The 22128-nt window shown below is 39.1% G+C and overlaps 1 protein-coding gene across 2 annotated transcripts in view; it reads right to left on the bottom strand.

The window, feature by feature from the left end:
* LOC149187618 (putative CoA ligase CCL12) overlaps positions 1–22128 on the bottom strand; it is a 258764-nt gene that overhangs the window by 166380 nt on the left and 70256 nt on the right. For both annotated transcript variants that reach the window (XM_089411406.1, XM_089411405.1), the window contains 3 exons: positions 8497–8626; positions 8011–8270; positions 7412–7613 (listed from right to left, as the gene is read on the bottom strand). In XM_089411406.1, the coding sequence (XP_089267532.1) occupies positions 7412–7613; positions 8011–8270; positions 8497–8626 (592 nt within the window). The remainder of the gene's footprint in view (positions 1–7411; positions 7614–8010; positions 8271–8496; positions 8627–22128) is intronic.

The following is a 22128-nucleotide window of genomic DNA, read 5'->3' as shown; positions in this document are numbered from 1 at the left end:
GGATGGGTAGATCTTCCTTGGGCAAGGAGGATACGCTATAGATATTTTGAAGAGGTTCAAAATGCAAGATTCTGCGTGGCCAGGAGGGCTGACGCAGTTGGCTAAGGGAGCTATTTTGCTGGTGTCAGGATTGTGCAGAGCCAAGAGGCTCAATCCTTCAGTTGTTGGGGCGAAGGAAGTTGTGGGAAGTTTGCGGGAGCGAAGATAGTGGGGTACTGTGGTTAGAACAGTACCTAACAGGGCAAGACCAAGGTAGAGGGAGTTGTTGCCGAGGCGAATTTCTAGCCAAGGAATCTGGATCAGTGTTGTAGTTGCACAAACGATCGGAGAGGAGCAACTTGACAGTTGGCAGAAGGATTTCCAGGAGGGAAATCGAGACTTAGAGGGAGTCCAGAAGAGAACTTCCAGACGGGAAGTAGAGAGACTCGGAGGAGTTGAACCGAGAACTTCCAGACGGGAAGTAGAGAGACTCAACAGGAGTCGAACCGAGAACTTCCAGGCGGGAAGTAGAGAGACTCAGAGGAGTCGACAAAGAAGAGCAGCGAGATGGCCATGAATAGGCTGAGAGATCAGGACAGGTTGGACGAAGCATCCAACTTTGTGGTCTGGAAGGCCAGGATCTTGTCCATTCTAAACAAACATTGTATCAAGGGCTTCGCCTTGAGAGTGATCACTATCCCAGTTGACCCAGTAACTAATGAAAGGTACGAGGAGGCAATGGCTAAGGCAAAGTGTATCATCCTTGATGGGGTCAAGGATCATGTGGTCCCACATATTGCCAAGAAGGAAACGGCAAAGGAGATGTTGGACACTTTGAAGACATTGTACCAGCATACTTCCGTGCAGAGGAAAATGCTCTTGGAGAATCAGCTAAGGTCATACCAGATGCAAAAGGGAGAGCAGATAGATGTCTTCCTCGGTCGGTTGAAGGAGATTCGTGACCAATTGACTTCCATAGGGGCCATGCCGGATCAGGAGTTGATGGTAAGGACCGCACTCAACGCAGTCTTCGAGGATTGGAAGACATTTGTCCAGAGCATACTGTGCAGGACAAGTCTTCCGGATTCGGAAGAAATGTGGGCGGCTCTTTGTCAAGAAGAGATCAGATGGTTGACCAAGGCGGGAAGTAGCGACAAATGGGTCAGGATCAAGAAGGAAGAGGAAGAGGATGCGACTCTAGCATCTGCGGGAAAGCAGGAGAAGAGGAAGAGGAAGGACCTCTCCAAGGTCAAGTGCTTCCATTATGGGGAATTGGGTCACTATGCGAACCTGTGTCCGAGGAAGAAGAGTAAGGGAGAGGCTTCTGACTCGAAGGCAGTGCCAGCGAGGGCGGAGAAAGAAGTCGAGGAGGATGATGATTGTGCCATGAGTGTTCATGCGCCACTTGAGAAGAAGTGGGGGACATCGAGCTGTAGTGAAGAGGACTACAAGCGATGAGGGGCAGGATCCTTGAGGTACCCAACCTCTTGGATTATACCTTGCTATGGGAGCCCCGAAGAGGAATAGCAGGACTGGTGGATGTAGGCAGAGACGGATGCGAATGAAGTGGCAGAGAATGCTATAATGCAGGAGTCCCTGAGAAGCGTGAGGCTAGCAGGCTGCAACAGTGCGAGAGGCATGGGAGCGTTGCAACAGTGCAGGATGGCACAAAGAGGTTTGCAACGGTGCGAGATGCAGGGAGTTGTTGCAGCAACACAGAGGTCAGTAGAGGGAGCACTTGTTAGTGGCAGAGAGAGCTTCAACATCGAGAGTGTTTCTAGCCTGACAGGGATGTCAAAGGTTGGGTGGATCAGTTACTTACTTCTTAGTAACTGAGTTGCAGTGCAGTAGCAGTTTGCAATAGCACGATGCAGCATTATGAGAGGGGAATGCAGTGTTGGGAGGATGGACCAGCAACAAAACGAATGCAGAGGGAGCTGGTGTACAGATGCAGCAGTGGCAATGGTAGGGCTATGGGTAGTAGTACAGGATGCAGCAGTGCAGAGGATGTTGGGTGGGGAGGCCTAGCATCAGCACAGGTATCGGTGCTAGATAATTAGAGTGATGTTTAGTGAGAAGTATTACTAGAGCACAATCCTTGCTAAGAGGGAGTGTTGATTTGTGGTAGCATCGGATGTGCCCTAGCAGTGAAAATTAGTAGAGAGGCTAAAGCACATGAGATCTCCAAGACCCAGAAATGGTTTGGACAGATTATACCCAGTTTGGGAGATATTAAAATAATTAATATTTTTAATGGAGTTCCTAAGTCTAAACTTAGGAAAAATAAAATATTAATGGGTATTAATATAAAACTGGGTTAGAAGGTTCCAAAAGTCATGGATCAAGCCAAATCTAATCTTAGCCGTTGATTAGAGATTAATCTCGGCCATTGAAGGACCAAGAAGAAAAGTATAAGAAGAGGCTTGAGGGTCAGTTGGAAGATACACTAGAGTGATCAGTGATTCATTTTGCTAGAGTGAGGTTGCTAAGCAAAGTTGAATCAATGATCAACAGCGAGGGGCAGTGAGTACGAAGCATAGAGGCAAAGACAATATTGAGAGACCAACGCAAAAGCAGAGAGAGCGAGAGCAGTAGCCAATCCAGGCTACGCAAAGCCCAACAGAGACAGTGCAGAGCCCAGAGGGACTGCGTCATCCACGCAGAGGCTACTGGAGTGATGCAGAGGGTCCCAAAGGTTGCGCAGCGCCTCAGAGGGCTGACACAGAGGGTCCTGGGGTTAACGCAAGTCAGCAGGAGGCTGACGCAGAGGCCAGAAGGGCTAGCTCTATGCTTCAGATGTGCCAGAGAGGGTTTCGTGGGACAGGTTTTCTGAATACCTGTTTCTGAATATAGAGGTATTGTTGTCGTGTATTTTTCTCTATTGGGTGAGCCGGTTAGGCACTCAATTGTACTCAGAAAGACTACATAATAATATAACCCTCTGAATAGCTACAACGATTTTCCCGCATTGGGTTTTTCCGGGGACATTTGTCCAAAAATAATGGTGTCACTTGTCTGCTTGTTTTCTTTCAGTTGATGATTTGTAGATGTTGTGATTGTATTGTGTTTATTTCGGTATTTAAATGTCTTAAATAACTTGTTCAGAATTTACAAATAGAAGAAATAAACCAATAGAATACAGATTAATTTTCTAATGGATAGACTTAGAAAATTCAATAAGGACAATTGTCGAAAAATAACTATGTCAAATTTATTGTGTGTGTTAGAATTTCTCAGTGTTAAGTATTTTATTTTCTGCAGTATTTTTATGGCGAAAATTGTAGTTGTGATTTTATTTGTTATTTGTCGTAGCAAATAAACTGTATAATTAATTTTTGAGTTAGAAAAATGATTTCTAGTAGTTGCAATAGATAAAATTTCACACCAGCAACCCCTAGAAGACACCACTAGCTGATGACATGCCATTATATCTCTGCCACCTGCATCATTCATATGCTTCTCACCCATCCGACAAAAGCACATGGATGAAGGTGGGCTTCCAATCAAAAGGCACCTTATTCATTTTGCAATCGAGTGCTTGTGATTGTTTATATCTGGGCATTTGATATGGATTATGAGGTGACCTTGAAGAAAGAGGGGTTTTGGCTATGATCTTTTTCTCTCACCTTAAATGGAGGGTTAATCTTTGATCCTAGTCTAGTGGGACCTCCCCTAATGGCCCAATGGGTATAGGAGGGGCACTACTTGGGAAGCCCTGATTGAGATAGTGTAGTTCCATCTATCCCTATATCATACTTAACACTTTCCATCATACATTACAAGCCCTTATCTCACATCCATTCTTTGAGTTCAACTGACCATTAGTTCTTTGGGATTTGGCACTCATACATTCACATACCTAGGTAGGGCCCAAAACTCTGCCCTAGGAGGTTGATGTAGCTAAAATAAAAGGAAAGAGCATATCATGGCCACAAGAAAAATAAAAGAAAGAATATTTAATTGCAAAAGACGGTCGGGATATACACATCAGCACGTGGACAAAAGCCTAGAATGAGCTCTACCTCACTCATTATGGCCATCACTTGGTTCTTGAGCACATGTTGCTCCATTACATCATAGAAAGGAACCCTTGCATGTCCCAACCACGATGAGATTGATACACTGACCCATCACTAATGGGTAATACAACTGCTATATATCATCCAAAGCAAGCTCTAACCCTTTGATCTAAGAGCAGTAATACAAAGAAAAATCAAACAAAATTAAAAGGTGCACAAGAGGGGTGGAAAAACAACAGTCGATTTGGTAACTCATGCATCCACAATTGCTCCCTCCTCACATATATACACTCAGGATGTGGAGCCCCATCATGCTGGTCCCTTTGACCATGGCACTTGGCCAAAAAGTCTTATCCCCTCCAGACCATCATTATTATTCACTAACACCTACTGATTGAAGGGTGAACTAAGGAAATGTTACTACCCCTTAAGGGCTGGAAACACCCAATAGGGTTTTCCTATAGCCACTCCTACCAAGGGAGGAAACACGGCTTCGAGCTCAAGGCTCTTATTTTGGAAGGGAATCCTTGTTTGAAGTATTAAATAGCCCATTATATTCAAACTTGGTTCACTTAGATGCGTTACCTGCTCAATTGTACTTAGCGGAATAAGGAGGACTCCATTGCCCAATGGAGAAGGAACCAATCAAAATTTGCAAGACAAGAAGTCCAGTAGGGCAATCTTGCCCCTTTCTTTCTTTCTCTTCTTTTATCTTCTTCTCTCATTTTTTCTATGCAAATTTCATACCCCCATGGGGGATTTGTAAAAATGACACTAGCATGATGAACCAGTGTAACAGACTTAGACCCTTGGGACCTGGTTACTAAGGAAGTTGTTCCAGAGTGTTTTTTCATTTAATTAATTATTTCTTTTTAGGGGTAAATAATTAAATGAGTTTTTTTATTCACAATGTCCAAAGTTGGAGTGCGTTTTAATAACTGGGCTTTGAGTGCGCTTTCTAAGTCTAGGTTCAATGTATATTACCATGCTAGGCATTATCTTGAGTCTCATGGAATAACAGTAGCTTTAAGTAGGATTTTTTAATAATTAAAAATTTCCCGCAAAACGAGAATTTTTAATTAATTTTTATGTAAAAAATAAAAAAGTGGTACTATGAAGACTCATATGGAATGTGGGTACTTGATTTTCATGCTCAGAGCACCAACCTTGCCCTAGTACCTACTTTGGGGTGGAAAATATTAATTTTATTGCATGAAAAATCACTTTTACTCATAAAAGTGAGAAAAAAACATGAAAAATCAGAATTAAATAATTGGGGACATGTTAGAAACATGTCTTTCGTTAACTAAGTCTCTCATTCACTTGAAGTGGAGTGACAAGTAAATCAAGAACAAGTTGGACCACGAGTTTGGAGCTCAAGTCAAGGGCCAAGTGGGAGCTCGAATTGGCTGCCATAGAGGGCCGAGTTAACTCACAAGTTGTCACAGGTCGAGTTGGTTTATTAAATGAAGGACGAGTTAGGTGTTGAGTAAGGATTAGTTGAGGGTGAGTTTAGTGGGGCATGTGGCAAAGCCACTCCCACTCAAGCCTACGCTTGTCTCCTCCCTTGCCTATGCATCACTACACATGGCCTACGTAGCCCTCTTTAGCAGCTATGCATTGGACACTTTAGAAACTCATCCTCTCTCTTAGCAGCTCATCCTTGCCACTTGTAACTCGTTCTTTTTCATTTGGATCTTCATCCATTCTCTTATAAATTAGAGCGCTTGCCTCATGTGCAAGGTAGTGTTGGAAGCTAGAGAGCTTGGGGAATTGCTGCTACTTTGTAATTGTTCTGTCTTTCGTTAATAAAAGAAGGCTTGGGGGGCTTATGGTGTTGTGACTTATGTGATTTGCTTGGAGGTAATGTTTTGATAGTTTGCATTATTGAATGGAAATTTACATGTGTTTCTCGGTTGAATAACATGTTTACTCATTTTCATTATGCAAGCTACACCTATGATAGCTATTCTCTTGGCAAGATCCTAAATTTTGCAGGTGATTCTAGTTTTGAAGATTGGGGACATCCGCAGTTGGAGCATCCATCTTCTAACAAAAACGAAGCGTTATTCCAATTTGACATCAAGTGTCTCCAAGTGCCTTGAAAGCCCCAAAACTCTCTCTTCTTTCCTCATACAAAGTTCTAAAACTTTCCTCAATATCTATTTTGGTTCGATTTCTAAGAGTTTCACTAATAAATCTAGCATTGAAGGCTTCTTATTTGTTGTTGTCCTAACATTAGTAACATCAGCTAAGAAAAAGCCAAGTTATCTTGGCTTTTCCTTAGTTGTTTAGTATAGGAACTTGTATATTTTAATCTAAATTTTACCTAGAATATTTCTGGGTTTTTGTAGTAAAAATTTTTTATTGTTCCAAAGTGATTTCGGGCACTTTTCACGTGGATTTGCTTTCTGTTTTTTAGAAGGTCAGCAATTTTACAAGGGGAGGTCCTGGCGAAATTTGAGCAAAATTGAAGATCTAAAGCACCTGAAGGAGACCTATAACCATCTACCTTGTAAAACAATCATTTCTTACACCATTCTAACTTCACGAAACCATTTTTTTCCCTTTATTGACAAGGGATACCATCACTACTAAGCATTGTAATATTATGAGCAAATAGACAGCACTGGGCACATCTTAGGGAAGAGAAGACTGCAAGACAAATGTGGAATAAGAACTTTTACAACTTCCAACATATTTTTTTTTTCCAAGATAGAAGTGGAGAGCAGCACTCTAAGCCGCTCTTTGAAGACCTGTGGTTATGCAAGTGGAAGGCCTGTACCTTCTAGTTTGTTCTTAGACTTACAGCTACCCACATTACCTGGTCAGTGGTCACTAAGGTGTAGAGTGACTAGTGAAGGTATTAAAAGAGATTTTAGTAAGACAGATTTCACTATTTCATGCATGACTTAGCGACCTAGACATGTGCTAAGTCCCATATTTTTATAAATTATATTATATCTGCTAATATATGGATCTATATCAATAAGGAAAACCATAATGAGCCATATTACAGAATTCAGCACTCTTGAGTTGTGCCTCCCATGTTTTGAAAAAGTTCCTTACCACTTCATATCATTTTCTATTCATTAGTTAGACACCTGACCTAAGATTCACACGAATATCGATGCACTTAGACCAATTACTGAGTTCCCCTTCAAGATGATGCATGGTTTGTCTAAAATGTTAATGGCAATCTTCATTAAAAAATAGTACTTTCTTTGTAATTTTTCTTTTTGAAGTCATTCTTTCCCTAAAGTCCTATCTCTTTGAATTAAATGCATGTTACGTACATAAAGTGGTCCATTGGACTTCATTCATGCAGATTCAGCTTTTATATGCTGAACATTACATGATTTCTATGCTTACTAGAATAAATTTGGCAAATTTTAATCAGTAAAACTACAAACCTGGGTGAAGATTCCCTTTGCTTTGGAGACACGAATGCGAGTTGCAATTTCTTTGGGGGCAAAACTATCTGCTATTGATACAACTACATACCCTGCAAGAACCAATGCAAAGTATACAACAACTGCATCTACAGTCATGGGCATGTCTATTGCAACTGCATCACCCTTTGTGAACACCATATCAAGTGCATTTGCAACTTTCCTGCAAGCCATGCACAGAACAAACATATAGATTATAGAACCAACTTTCCTATTAATTCAAGCTGGATATATAAAGTTGTATTTTCTTGGCTGGGTTTCTATGCATTGATTTATCTTTTAGTTGTTACTTTCTTATAAATAGCTTTTTGACTTAATTTTAGGCAATATTGTTGATAAATAGACAAGCAAAGGAATCATTTATATTAAGCCATTTGTGTGTTGCGAATAGGAAAGGGTGATTTAAAATATAGACTGAATGTCTGAATAATGAATTGACAAAAATAGAGAGGGACTTCCTACGAAAAGCGTAGAAGTAAATTAGTAATATTAACATCACACAAGATTACCCATTGCAGAATAAATGATTGGACAAGGTGTTTACAAAACAGGACACTCACATTACTCTAGCACGTAATTCTCTTACTGTCATCTTATTCACAGGATCCTCATCACGACCTTCCTCTCTCCAAATAATAGCTATGCTGTCATCCGTTTTCTTTATACTCTCCTTTGGTAAGATGCATCCTTCAGCAACATTTAAAACTGACCCTGGAAGCCATAACCCAGCAGGCTGGGACTTATCACTTTTATCAAGGATACATCTTGGACTTTCATGGAAAATGATGGATAACTCCTTCAAAACAAGGGACCAGTAAACCTGCAAGAAGCTATTGTCAAATTTGAAATATGCAATGTAGGTCTGCACTGAAAATATTGTTGAGAGACCAAAGATAAAATTTGGGCCAAATTCACTATACTAAGGTAACCAGTATGCCCATCATTTTTGCCCCCAGTGAAACTCCATATTCGGTATCTTGTCTTTATGTTTGCTGATTTCAAACACCCACATTAAAATCATTACTATTCAAGAAGTCAACACAAACCTCTGGGTTGTCTACAGAGAACTGTTGAAATAAAGAAAAACTTGTGATAGGATTATCATAAGACGATCCCAAAAGCCCTGGTCCATGAATCTCCATTAAACGTCCTATATTTGTAAGTCTGGCTGATTCTCTACAGTTGACAACAGACAATGTAACCATGTTAAAATGTGCATGCCAATATCAAAGGAATTTAACATGAGGATTCAACAACATTCAACAGATTGACTAGACAATCAATATAAGTGCTCCTAAAAGTGGAAAAATCACCAAGCACACTCCATATATTGATCACTTTTTGAAGACCATTTCAGGCATGCTTTCAAATAAAATCAGACGAAACAAATCAATAAATCTCTCTACCTCCAAAACTTTGGAGCACATAGTGTGTGCTATTGTTAAGGTAGAGTCAATTACTTAGTGCATGCACTTCATGTACCATGATCTTTCTTGATTTATGGCTGAATTTTCCGAACTACCGAAGGAACCTCAGAATTCATATTCAGTACTGTAACTTCACCCTTTTATTATGCCTCTTTGAATCTTTTTCATATTAGCAAAATTAAAATAGAGTGTCTAAGGAGATTGCTCAGAAGGTCCAAATCAGTCTGTTACAGACAGACAGAGATTTAGCACAATTTTTGCTGCTATCCTTGCCCAGTGGCCTATGGGTATGGGAAGTCGTGATAGATTCCCAGTTTCTTTGGATGCTAGTAAACATCATTTGGTAAATTAATAGAAGAATTGCAGTATAAAATTATTTTTGGAATATAACACTGACTTCTACTGTTTGGGTAGTTCTAAATGTTATTTACAATCAGGCTGGTCTATCATCCTATTTGAATGCCTCTTCAAGTGCAAGGATGTAGCAGGAACCACTGGCTGAAGAACTGCCTATGTGTGAGAACTTGAATGCATCATTTGTTTGAATGCCTCATTAAATGAAAAGCACACAACATTTTCTCAAAAAGTTGCAATATTTCTGCCTATACTCCTGCATATTTTTAACCTTTGCCACTGGATTTAATATTTTAGCATACTAAATGTTACCCCTCATATAGCATAAGGTTGTCCCAGGTTGAAGGCCCTGCTTAAGCAGGTTGCATTTTGAGGCTTTTTGGCTTTGGAACCAAGGTATCGATGCCTTGATTCATGTAATGGCTTATCACCTTTGTTGGCATCATCAATCCATATTTCAGATGCTTGCATATGGATCTTGATTAAGCACTAGTCTTGATGAAGATTTTGCATTCATGTTCACTCATTTGTTGACCCCTAGCACATGCATGTATAGGTAAACCCATCAACTAAGGGTTTTTGTTAATTATTGTGATTTAATATGTGATCTGGCTGTTCATTGAGGAAGTGCATTGGTTTTCATAGCATGCTATGCATTGACATGGGTTCTTACACATGTTGGAGGGGAATGTGAAAATTTCATCTATCACAGTAACTGGAAATTATTTTCCTAATTGTTAATTTATTTAACAATTTATATGCAATTCGCTATGAAAAATACCAAATAATTCACATTGTGATTTTGACAAATAAATACTATGGAAGAAAATAGCATTGGAAACTGAGAAAATCTAACACACACACACACACATAAAATTTAGTATTTACACAGTTATTTTTGGACAAATGTCCCCGGAAAAACCCAATGTGGGAAAATTGGTGCAAAAGTGAGGGTTTTTATTATTATGCAACAACGAAATTTTGAGTACAACCTATGGATGCCCAACTGGCAATCCAAACAGTAAGAAAATCTAGCCAAAATTATCTAAGGGAATTACCCTTCTTCCACAAGCAACCACGACACAACTTTCCTTCAGGATCTCGTCCTCCTGCAACCCTTATGCTAGCCTCTGCGTAGTGCTTGCACAGACCCTATTATGTCTAGCCCAAAACCGTCTCTGTTGAAGTCGTTCCACCTGTCTCTGTTGAGGAAATCATTTCTCCGGCACTCTGGAACCTCTGGCTGACCTCTGGAACTGAAAACGATTTTTCCTCCAGCTAAATCAAGTTGCTCTTCTGAAGCAATTGCGCAATCCTCTGCGTTGCCCCACCAGGAATAACTCGGCCTCTTGCTGCAACCTCTCCGAGTCTAGAAAACTTCCTTCGGATCACTGTATTTGTCCCTCACTATCTCTGCTTCGATCTTTGGCTCTCCGGCAACTACTGCTGCTCTCTGGAAATCGATTTGCCAAGGAAATTGAACTGCTGAAGTGTCTTCTCCAAGTGCCCATCGACTTCTTCTTATAATCCTCAGTTGGAGCACCAACGGCCAAGATTAAAACTTAATCAAGGGTTAGGATCATCTTGAAGTCAATCCGTGTGAGTTTCTAGACTATTCTCACCTTGACTTAATTAATTCTGATTAATTAACCATATTCCCTAAGTTTAGACTTGGGAAATATTTAAAAAATCACTAATAATCTAATTAATCCATCTCTAGGTGGAATTTTGGAGAAACGATTTCTGAGTTGTGGAAGTCTCATGTATTCTAACCTCTCCACCAAATTTCGTGGTTAAAACACATACGATGCTACAAAAACTAGCAAGGAACACTCATCAACTTAGGTTTCATAGGTCTTGAATATAATTATATGAACTTCTACACCCTTTGGCACTCTTTTATATGCCACTTACATTGGGATGTGTGTTGCTGTAATTGGAAAGTTGAGAAATGATTTGGCAAAGTTCCTTACACTAGAAGCTTCCAACATTCACATTGGCTAATCATCTTATGGTGGATATTTGTTTGAGAAGCATTGCACTCTAGAGCGCTTGACTTCTCCGTGATGAAGTGCCAGAGATTGTTAGAGGTTTTCTTGAGGAGCACTCTACATGTGCACATTCTTTAGAGTATCCTTTTTCTTCCACCCTTGGTTTTGGAGGTGTTGATGATATTAGCACATGATTTTTACACCCTTTCACACTAGATTAGTGGAATGCTCCACTTTAATTACACCCTCTACTAGGTTGCTCCACCTTTTGGTTCTTTGTTTGAGGGAAATTATGGTATTACACATGAAATTTGACCCTTTTTTAGGAGTGTTCCACTTGTTTTGTGCACATTCCTAGAGCGCCCATTCTCCAATGGTTGTATTGTTGGACTATTCCTTAGAGATTTGAGCATAAGGGAAATCCATTTTGCACATATTCCTAGGTCACTCAACTTACACCGACTACATTGGTTGACCTTTTCTTTGGTGGTTGGGGAATTTATGGAGAAGTGATCCACTCATGCACATTGTTCTAGAGTGCCCTAACCACTTTTACTATTTTGAGCATGTCTTCAGTACTTTGAGGTGGTTAACTCCATGTTTTGAGGGATTACTCCTCGATTATGGCAACTTGGCACTGTTATATATATAGGAATAACTACCTTGCACATTTATCAACAGAGGCCACTTTGTGAGGACTATTTTATTGTGTTACCAAATCTGCAGGGTCTTGATGTTGGATCCACAAATCCGTGCATAAGGTTCAGATATAGATATGGATCCGCCACATAAATGGACCCTTCAAACTTAGAAATGGATCCCATGCTATTGAAATGGATCCTGTGCCAGCTAGCCCTTACAAGCCCGATCCCAAGCAAATAAAATTAGAGTTTTATTTATTTTTTCTAATTCTTTTAAAGGTTTTTGCCACCTATTTGAAACCCAAAAAAGCAAGTATTCTATTTATACTTTTAGTTGCATTATTTATTATTAATTTGTAGGTTGTATAACTATATAAGCAATGTTCCACAAGAACACGTCCAGATGGTGGAGTGTGTGCACCCCACATTTCCCACACACCTGGGATGGGAGGACACCTAGTGAAACATTTCCCCATGCCCCCTTTTTGGGGAAACTCAAGGAGACACAAGGGGAAATGTTTCCCTAATGTAGGAGATGTGTTTTCCCAAAAGGGGGGCTTGTGCCCCACTCTGCCTCAAGAAGGGTTGGGTGTCTCCCTTGAATATTGCTTGAAAACAATAATTTATAAGTGGGGAAGCCTAATATTCAACCCTAGCGCCCTACTAATGCTATGTAATTAATGATAATCTTAAAATTCTTAAGATATAAGTGACATTTTCATCCTATTATTTAAATTTTTAACACTACCATTAATTGAGTAGGATGTTTGAGAGTGGTTCTAACCTCATTGGATTCCATATGGAGAAAGTAGAATTTTAGATCTCACTCAAAATCCAACAAACTTAACAATCTTCAAGATTTCAAGATTTGGGGGATTGCAATGTTTTCATTGATTCTATCACGTATGAGGGCATGGAACTAGCATTAATTAATGTGAAAATTCCAACCACTGAAGGAACCCCTACTGTGGCAAATCTGAATCTACTTCACCTACTTGATTTTTAAATTACATTCATCAAGTTATTCTTTTGAATACTGAAGCAAATTACTTCTGCAACCTACACTAATTAAATATTTGATCTCATGAAACAAAAAGCAGAGCAAAGAACAAGATACATAGGACACACTTATTTTTGGACACAATAGTCCCCGGAAAAACCTAATGCAGGAAAACCGGTGCAACAGTTCTAAGGGTTTATTAATATGCAAGAGAAATATCTGAATGCGAATCTAGGATGCTCATCTAACAATCCTTTACAGAGAAAACACTGGTGGAAAATCTGAGTGAGTTTACCTCACTTCACCCAGCATAATTCCGGCTAATCCGCCACAAGACTGGCTAAGCCCTAGCTATTTCTGCGTTGGCGTCAACTTCTCTTCCTTATGCATAAGCTCTCCCGGCAGTTCTGACTGTTCCGACAGTGCTGGATTCTGCGTGACAGGCAGCTTTTCTACTCTGTGCTAGCCCTACTAGCTCTGCGTGGGCCCAGACTGGCCTAGCATCAGCCTTTCCTGGCTACTACACTGCCTCTCTGCCAGCTCTCTCCGCCTCTCTGTCAGTATTCTCCAGAAAGTCCTTCTCCCGAATTCTCACTGCCCCTCTGTTGTTGAATGATCACTTAGTTCGAATTTCTCAGCTTCCTAGCCCTAGAAATTGAACTCCAGATCAATTCTCTGTGTGTGTGTGTGTTTCCAAATGAACCCCAAGCCTCCATTTTATACTTTTCCCGTTGAGTCTTCAACGACCGTGTAATGCCCAATAATTTGAAATACAGAAAACATGTAAATATTCATAAACTGGAAAACAGGAAGCTTAAAAACTTAATTTTTGCACTTACCTAAACTGCGAGCTGATCCTGTGAAGCTGTCGATACTGTTGTTGTTTTGCTCTGCTACTATTTGCTCCAATTACTGGAGCCACTTACCCAGGGAGACCAATTCCACCCAACCTGATTGAGCAGAGGCTGGCTGCTCAATCCAGCAAGCTTCTCACAGAAGCCCACTGTCCCCCGTGCCCAGAACCTCAGTCGGATTAAAGCTCATCCAATAGTAAATCTCTGTCACTGCTAAATTCTGCTCCTGCTCCACCTCCTCTGGTTTCACTGCTCCATTTTCCCCCCCCTTCATCGGTTCAGAATAACGGTTTATAAAGGCAAGCTTGGCGGTGGCCACCCTCCTGCTTCCGGCCACCGCTCTTCTTCCTCCTGACACGCCTCCGCATGCAATTTAACTCTCAGCTCCTGTCCTGGCAAAGCCGCTCTGCCATAACTTCTCAGCTGGTCGCGTTAATGGTTTCAGTCATGAGTGTTAGGTAGGTTATCGTATATTATTTTCATGAGTCCCTTTACTTATACTATAGCATATAATCTCATCACATAATCTGTAAAGTTCGTTTTATATACTTTATAATATTTATATTTATAAGTTCCATTAATATACTTTATAACATTTATATTACAAAATTTAATTATATATTTTGTAAATTTAATATATGTATATTATAAAGTGTATCTTTATATTTTATAAAATTTTAACTTATATATGTTTTTAAATTTATATTGTATTTATAAACTTAACATACTTATAGCTTAAATTTCATCACATTTGGTTTTATTATAAAGTTTAAAACTTTATAAAAATGGATTAATTTAGCTGGGTTGTTACATACACCCCCCCTTCTGAGAACTTCGTCCCGAAGTTAGAGTTTTAGGTTTAAGGTTTTAATGGATATGACTTTTCTATCCAGGTCCCCAAGCTATCCTCAAATCATCCTATCCTTCCTAATCTCTTCCACTCCCATCCTATCCGTCCTCTACTGGAGTATGCCATGGCGCCAGTTTTACTGACCCGACCATTCATAAACTCTAAGGTGACAGCGTCGGTTATACCGACCTGATCCCTAGTAGGCATCCGGCAGTCATCATCACACGTCTAGGGGAGCGTGACTCGCACAGTCCTCCCATGACTCCAGGGTTCGGAGGATAAATGGTGGGCAACACCTCCACCCCTCCCAATAGAACTTAGGGCTAACACCCTATCATAGAATCACTTGGAGCTTTAATTGTTCTGAGGTTCTGTCATCACGTGGTCATCCCGGTAACTGTCTATTACCTGCAATCATACACTTATCCATGCATCCGTAAAACGTGCATCAGCATATTCAAGATAACTCACATATTATTCCCTTATTAATTCATTTATGATACTACAGTACAACATATTTTTCCATATTCCATGCATGTCTTTTGACTTTCATCTAGAAGGTATTCACTTCCTGATTTCTATCCCATTGATCATATTGACATAAATAAATAAATCAGATCTATAATATCTTAATTTCTATCAGGGGAAAACTTATTCAACTGTCTTAACTTTACTTCAACAATTTATGATTTAGTAAAATAAACCACATATATTGTTTTGGTATCCATGTACCAGCAGGAATTAAACATATATTATGCCACAAAATTTCCTGTTTATCCATATTCATTCAAAATGTTTTTGAGTTTCTGATTGTAGTGAAGTAAATATATACTAAGCATAGTGTAAAGTTCTTCAAAATGGACATAAATTAGGGTATCTCTGACATATGTCCTCCGTATTTTCCCAAGTTGCTGATCCAGGACTATACTTGTCCCATTGGACCATAACTTGGTCCACCTGGCGGTTCCTCAGCTGTCGAACTCTATGTTCCAGTATACGTAACGGTTCGACCGTTACGATTCCCTTGATCCATACCTGAAGATCCCGCTATAGTAGGTTGATGCGCTGCTTGGTCGTTGCTGATTACTGCATGAATTCTATGATTATCTTGATTGTTTGGTATTGGTCCCTCTCCAGTCCAATGCGACATATTCGACAAAGCTTCAGGACAATCCCGTTGAAAATGCGGTCCCCCACATCCCCAACAATTTAGCGGCATTGATCCTCTTGACTCAGGACGTGAATTTCTAGAGAACGAACTTCGTCCTCTCATGCTGATTTCTCTCGAATTTCTACCTCTGCTGGCAGTCCCTTGAGGTAACCATGACCTAGCGTTCGATGGTTCCGAGGCTATAGTGTTTACTGCCATGGGAGCTCTTGTTATAATATTTCTAGAGGTAGACCTGTTATCGTAAGGTGGCCTTGAGCTACCTCCGATAATAAAGTTTCGAGGAGTCTTTCCAGGAAATCCTGATTGTAAAGGTTCTGCTAGCCCTATCTCATTTCTGATTCCAAGGTGCTCTTCTGCATAACGACTACATTCGACTGCCTCGGCTACAGATGATGGTTTCCACATACTTACCAAGGCTCTGATGCGAGGGTTTAACCCAAATATGAAGCGTTCAGCTTGACGTTCATCAGAGTCTAAGTAGGGAATGTATTTTACCAGCTCCATAAACCTTATTTCGTACTCTTCCACCGTTTTACTTCCCTGAATTAGTGTATGAAAGGCTCTGGCTTGCTGTTGTTGAAAGTATGGAGGTAAATACTTTGCGCGGAACTTTTCCTCAAATAGTTCCCAAGGAACATTATCCGATGTAAGGTGCAGCTGCTTTTCCAGATTTCCCCACCAAATCAAGGCACTTTCCTTTAGTTGAAACACGGCAATTTTTGTTTTTGCTGAAGGTGAATATTCTCTTAACCTGAAGCACCGGTTCATCCCTTCCAACCATGCCTCAGCGCGTTCACCAGCTCGACCTCCCGAAAATTCTGGGAGTCTAATTTTCTGAAGCTCTCTAGAGATGTCTTCTCTCGATCTTCTGGGCTCCAAATTATTTGGTTCCGCTGAACTGGTGGCTACATGCTGAAATTCCTCTTTGTTTTTAGCCTTAGTTGATTCCTTTAATGTCTCCAATAAGGCTTCCAAAGAGTTCATTATCACAGTCAACTCTGGCGTTGGAGCGTTTGATGTTGACGGTTGCCTTGGTGGTGACGAAGGTGATGGGGATGATGATGGCGACGGTGGCGGCATTAATGGTGATGATGCGGCCTGGTCACGTCGTCGTCGCTCATACGTCCTTACCATAGTAATGGTCCCTGAACACGAAATAAAATTTATATACATATATATAATAAAAAAAAAATGAGGCGGATAACCGAATTTTAACACACAATTTTCTTTGCAACTTCACATTTATAAACGGGTATAGTTTTGCTATTTTTACCCGCTAGGCGGATCTTACTGGTACCGAGGTCAAGGAGGGTGGTCTCGCGACCTCCTTGTCCTAATGCAGGGTATTCTATCCTAATATGAATAATGCAGAAGTAAGGTTATTAGCTCCAAAGATAAGACATCTAAGGTTTATTTACCTAATAACATCTACAAAATGAAAATGTTAGATGTCTCGATTACAATGCACATCGGTAACACACACATCATACCTTAATCTGACTATTACATTTAAGGGGGTCATATATATCTATATCCCGAATATATTACTTGGATATGGGTTAAATCCATAAAAGAAGGGTTGTTTTGTTTCCATTTTTAGATTAACCTTTAGAATTTTACCATAGACATGTCCTGTTTTATGATTTCGATATTTTAATGGTTGATGCAAAACGCTTTTTGACTGTAATAGGATTTATAGAGGATTCATACACATTTATAATTCTAAAGTAACGAAATCCTTTTATTCACATTCAACACTGATGTACTTAACAGTCCCAGGAGACTCACTTTATTTCTTCTTTACAAATCTGGAATCACAGAAGTTCACCCTATTCCAGATCTGCCCTCAGAACTAGAAGTCTAGATACACTATTTTCATACCTAAATCCTAGACTAGAGTTTGAAGCTATAAAACTGCAAGTTGAACCTTCTGACAGCATACTTTAAGACTCAAGGGCAGATTTATATGTGTGCAAAAAAATCTGTCTGTCAAACAGATAACAGAACCAGAACCTTGAGATCGTACCTTCATCCCTGATCATTTTTAGCCCATAACACAAGTCATACTTATCATCCCATTTGAATAGGTTGATACATATATATACTGAGCTAAATGTCATTCAACCTAAGACCCATTTCATAGTACCATCTAGATGCATGCAAGTTGTAACTACAAATATTTTATGACCATGCTATTGACATACTATAAGATGAATTATATTTGTCATCAAGAAAATGTAACCCAATTTATTCAAGTGTCACACACCAAAGGGTTATTCCATTAGTGTTTGTACCCTTAAGGGATTAGAGCATATATATAATTGTATCAGTTTATTTCTTCTTGATAAATCCAATTTTATCCAGTCTTAGTACCGTCAAATTTAATTGAATGAAACATGAATAGAACTACTGGCAGGATCAACCAGGTAATCCGCAGTTTCAGAGTATGAACTAATATTTTATAAAGTTCTCTCAACTCAGTCACATTCTTGGGGTTTGGCCAGTGGAGAAATAAGGAGAAAAAAAAATTTTAAGAAATAAGGAATGAAATGAAACAAGCTCTGGGTGATTGAGAAAATTACCAGGCTTTAGGCTCCTTGGCACAATTTGATAGGAAGCAAACTAGCCGCTTTTCATTCTAATTATATTGCCCTTTATACATAGAAAATAGTGAGAGAATCAATTGTAGAAAAACTTAAGTTACTAATAAATTCATTCAGGTTCATCTTCTGTTATAAGTATTTGACAGATGCTTGAGTGTAACCCCTCTGTAGCCTCCAACGATCCTTATTAGTAAGATCATTGAGATGTGCCATGGCTTTCAAAACCCATTGGACCATTTAGTATTATGCGGTTCACTGTACTGTTCCATTATGTTCTAACTTCTGGTCTATGCCATGGTTCCCCACGGATTTAACATCCTTAAAAGGCCTATGTAAAATAAAATCAGTATTTACATTAAAATCTAAAGCATCATTATTACATTATGTAATAATAATAATTGTTTACTTTCAATATTAAGAAAGAAGAAGAAAACACAAATTGCAATTATGAGTTTGGATTTGGCATACAAAAGCTCTATTAAAAGTACATAATGCCAATGACTTCCCTGGAACCATTTCATGTATGCAATTTAAGATAACTTTTGAATGAACCTCTACACTTTCTCTGTTTCCCATTATTCTGTTAAGCATAAGGCAATTATGAAGGATAAATTCAGCCAAATTTTATTAGTTTTCCACATTTTGTCAAGGCACATATTGACGCTCTTTAAGATAATTTGTTACTGTTGTAAGCTATCTTTCTTAACCTATCTTTAGTATGTTCAAATGTAACAGCCAGTGCAACATGGCCATTAAAAGAATACGAAAGCACTTCAGAAAATTTATCATGCTTATGGTTGTTATTAAATATATTGTTATAACCGGATAAGAGCCTATGCAAAATGACCTTCCATTGAACTAAACGTATAGCCAGTTATAAAGCAGCTAATAACCAGCTTTAGCAAATATCTGAAGTTATATTGACATGAAATACCTGAGTCTCTTTTACCAGTTTGCTTACTTAGCTGAAGGTCCTAGCAAGTACAAAAGTGGTCCTAGATCAAGAACAACAGTGATAGCATAGACTAAACACTAGAAGTTGATAATTTATAACTTTATAGAAATAATATACTTTTATTAATGTTCACAAATAACCAAATTATAGATCAATGGGACTACAGATTAAAATCACTAGACAGTGGGAGTGTCTAAAACACTCATAGAGCTAAAATGTTATTGACATACAAGAGTTATAAATGACAATAAAGAAAGAAGAAAACAACAGCTAGGAAAACCTTAAAACGACTGAGGCCCTAGCTCAATATCAGTGTCATAAGTAGGCATAAAAAACACAAGGAAAAGGTTCCCCAGAAACATCCAATGAAGATAATTAAAGATACGACAGCAGAAGATGCGGCCACAGAGAATCAAGAGGAAGCCCCTTTTCCAGCTTCATCAAACATAGCAAACGCCATAGCACATTAATCATATAATGCATTCAACACGATGAACCGTTGACAGCAGGGAGTAATCAAAGAAAATAGAGACGCGCTAATCTCGGAACGTGAGATCCCACAAGAATCCACATGAACCCACTTAAACTTAATATTCCAAAAATTCCCCGCAGCCAAAATTAACCGGAATAGTTGCCCGGAAAAAGCGAAAAAGTCTAACGCGTCTAACAATTTAAAACAACTAAACTGAGTACTGCTACGAGAGCTTCCATGAACTTCACTCGAATTCTTGCGGAAACTGTATCGCCCATGCTATACTCTGGGAATGCGACTTTCACAACTATTCTTAGCTGCTATTGTAATCTTTGAAAAAGCTTTTTTATTTTTTTTATCGGAAAAGGCCATCAAGCTCGTGATTGAGGATAACGCCGTAACACAATTGGGCTTAGAATTTACTCACCTGTGAATTCAACGAGTGTGGTTTACTCACCTGTGAATTTTCAGTTATTGCATCGTGAATATATCCAGATGCCAGCCGACTCCACAACGCAAATGCTCGATTTGGGAAATCGACGTTGAACGTATTTGCCCCCCCTTAAATAAGCCTATCAAAATTTCAAATTTATGTGCCAATTAATGTAATCCCAATGAATTTCATTTACCCCAGTCCGCCGAACACGCATGGATGAAGGATTGCATATATTACGGCAGAACAATCTCGCGGTTCCTAAGGGAAATTCGTCGATCTTACTGCCTGGACTGCCGGAATGAATAATTGCTCTCCAGAAATATCACGCGATTAAACTAGGAATATTGTATCCACAGAACTTTTATAACAAAGTACTGCCACAAATTTTCTTTCAGATTCATTAATTGGGCCGATGCGTATGCCAAAAGAGGAGGAATTGAGATAGTAGGGCCTGTGAGGTCGCAGGGTTTGAACGACGCTCTGATACCATATGTAATGCCCAATAATTCGAAATACAGAAAACATGTAAATATTCATAAACTGGAAAACAGGAAGCTTAAAAACTTAATTTTTGCACTTACCTGAACTGCTAGCTGATCCTGTGAAGCTGTCGATACTGTTGTTGTTTTGCTCTGCTACTGTTTGCTCCAATTACTGGAGCCCCTTACCCAGGGAGACCAATTCCACCCAACCTGATTGAGCAGAGGTTGGCTGCTCAATCCAGCAAGCTTCTCACAGAAGCCCACTGTCCCCCATGCCCAGAACCTCAGTCGAATTAAAGCTCATCCAATAGTAAATCTCTATCACTGCTAAATTCTGCTCCTGCTCCACCTCCTCTGGTTTCACTGCTCCATTTTCCCCCCCCTTCATCGGTTCAGAATAGCGGTTTATAAAGGCAAGCTTGGCGGTGGCCACCCTCCTGCTTCCGGCCACCGCTCTTCTTCCTCCTGACACGCCTCCGCATGCAATTTAACTCTCAGCTCCTGTCCTGGCAAAGCCGCTCTGCCATAACTTCTCAGCTGGTCGCGTTAATGGTTTCAGTCATGAGTGTTAGGTAGGTTATCGTATATTATTTTCATGAGTCCCTTTACTTATACTATAGCATATAATCTCATCACATAATCTGTAAAGTTCGTTTTATATACTTTATAATATTTATATTTATAAGTTCCATTAATATACTTTATAACATTTATATTATAAAATTTAATTATATATTTTGTAAATTTAATATATGTATATTATAAAGTGTATCTTTATATTTTATAAAATTTTAACTTATATATGTTTTTAAATTTATATTGTATTTATAAACTTAACATACTTATAGCTTAAATTTCATCACATTTGGTTTTATTATAAAGTTTAAAACTTTATAAAAATGGATTAATTTAGCTGGGTTGTTACAGACCGAAATTAAGTCTCTAATCAACGGCTAAAATTAAAACATGACTTAATCCGCCTTCTAGATCATTCTCACTCATATTTTGATTAATACCCATTAATATTTTAATTTCCCTAAGTTTAGACTTAGAAACTCCATTAAAAATATTAATTATTTTAATAAAATACAATCCAGGTGGAATTTCACCAAACGGTTTTTGGGTTCTTTAGAACTCATATGCCTTAGCCTCTCCACCAATTTTCAAGGCTAGAGCACTTCCGATGCTACCAAAAACTAACAATTAAGAGAACCAAGCCCCCTATGTACCTCGATGTTGGTGCCATTGATTATTGAACTCCTTTGTCATGACCCTAGTAAAACTTTATCTATCACTCAAATAAAATATCAATTTGACATGTTAAGTTTTTTCCATCTTATTTTAATGCTAAGAGGATTATATTGTTGATGAGGATCCCAATATATGCAATGATTTTGATGATATGTAGGTACTAGTTGTTACATGAAATTTTTTGGACTATG

Source organism: Pinus tabuliformis, chromosome 3_1, assembly GCF_031772625.1.
Source record: "Pinus tabuliformis cultivar Carrire ecotype Pingquan chromosome 3_1, CPIR1, whole genome shotgun sequence".
Taxonomy (NCBI): Eukaryota; Viridiplantae; Streptophyta; class Pinopsida; order Pinales; family Pinaceae; genus Pinus; species Pinus tabuliformis.
Note: the sequence above shows the minus strand (reverse complement) of the source record. Positions and strands in the feature narration are given on the sequence as shown.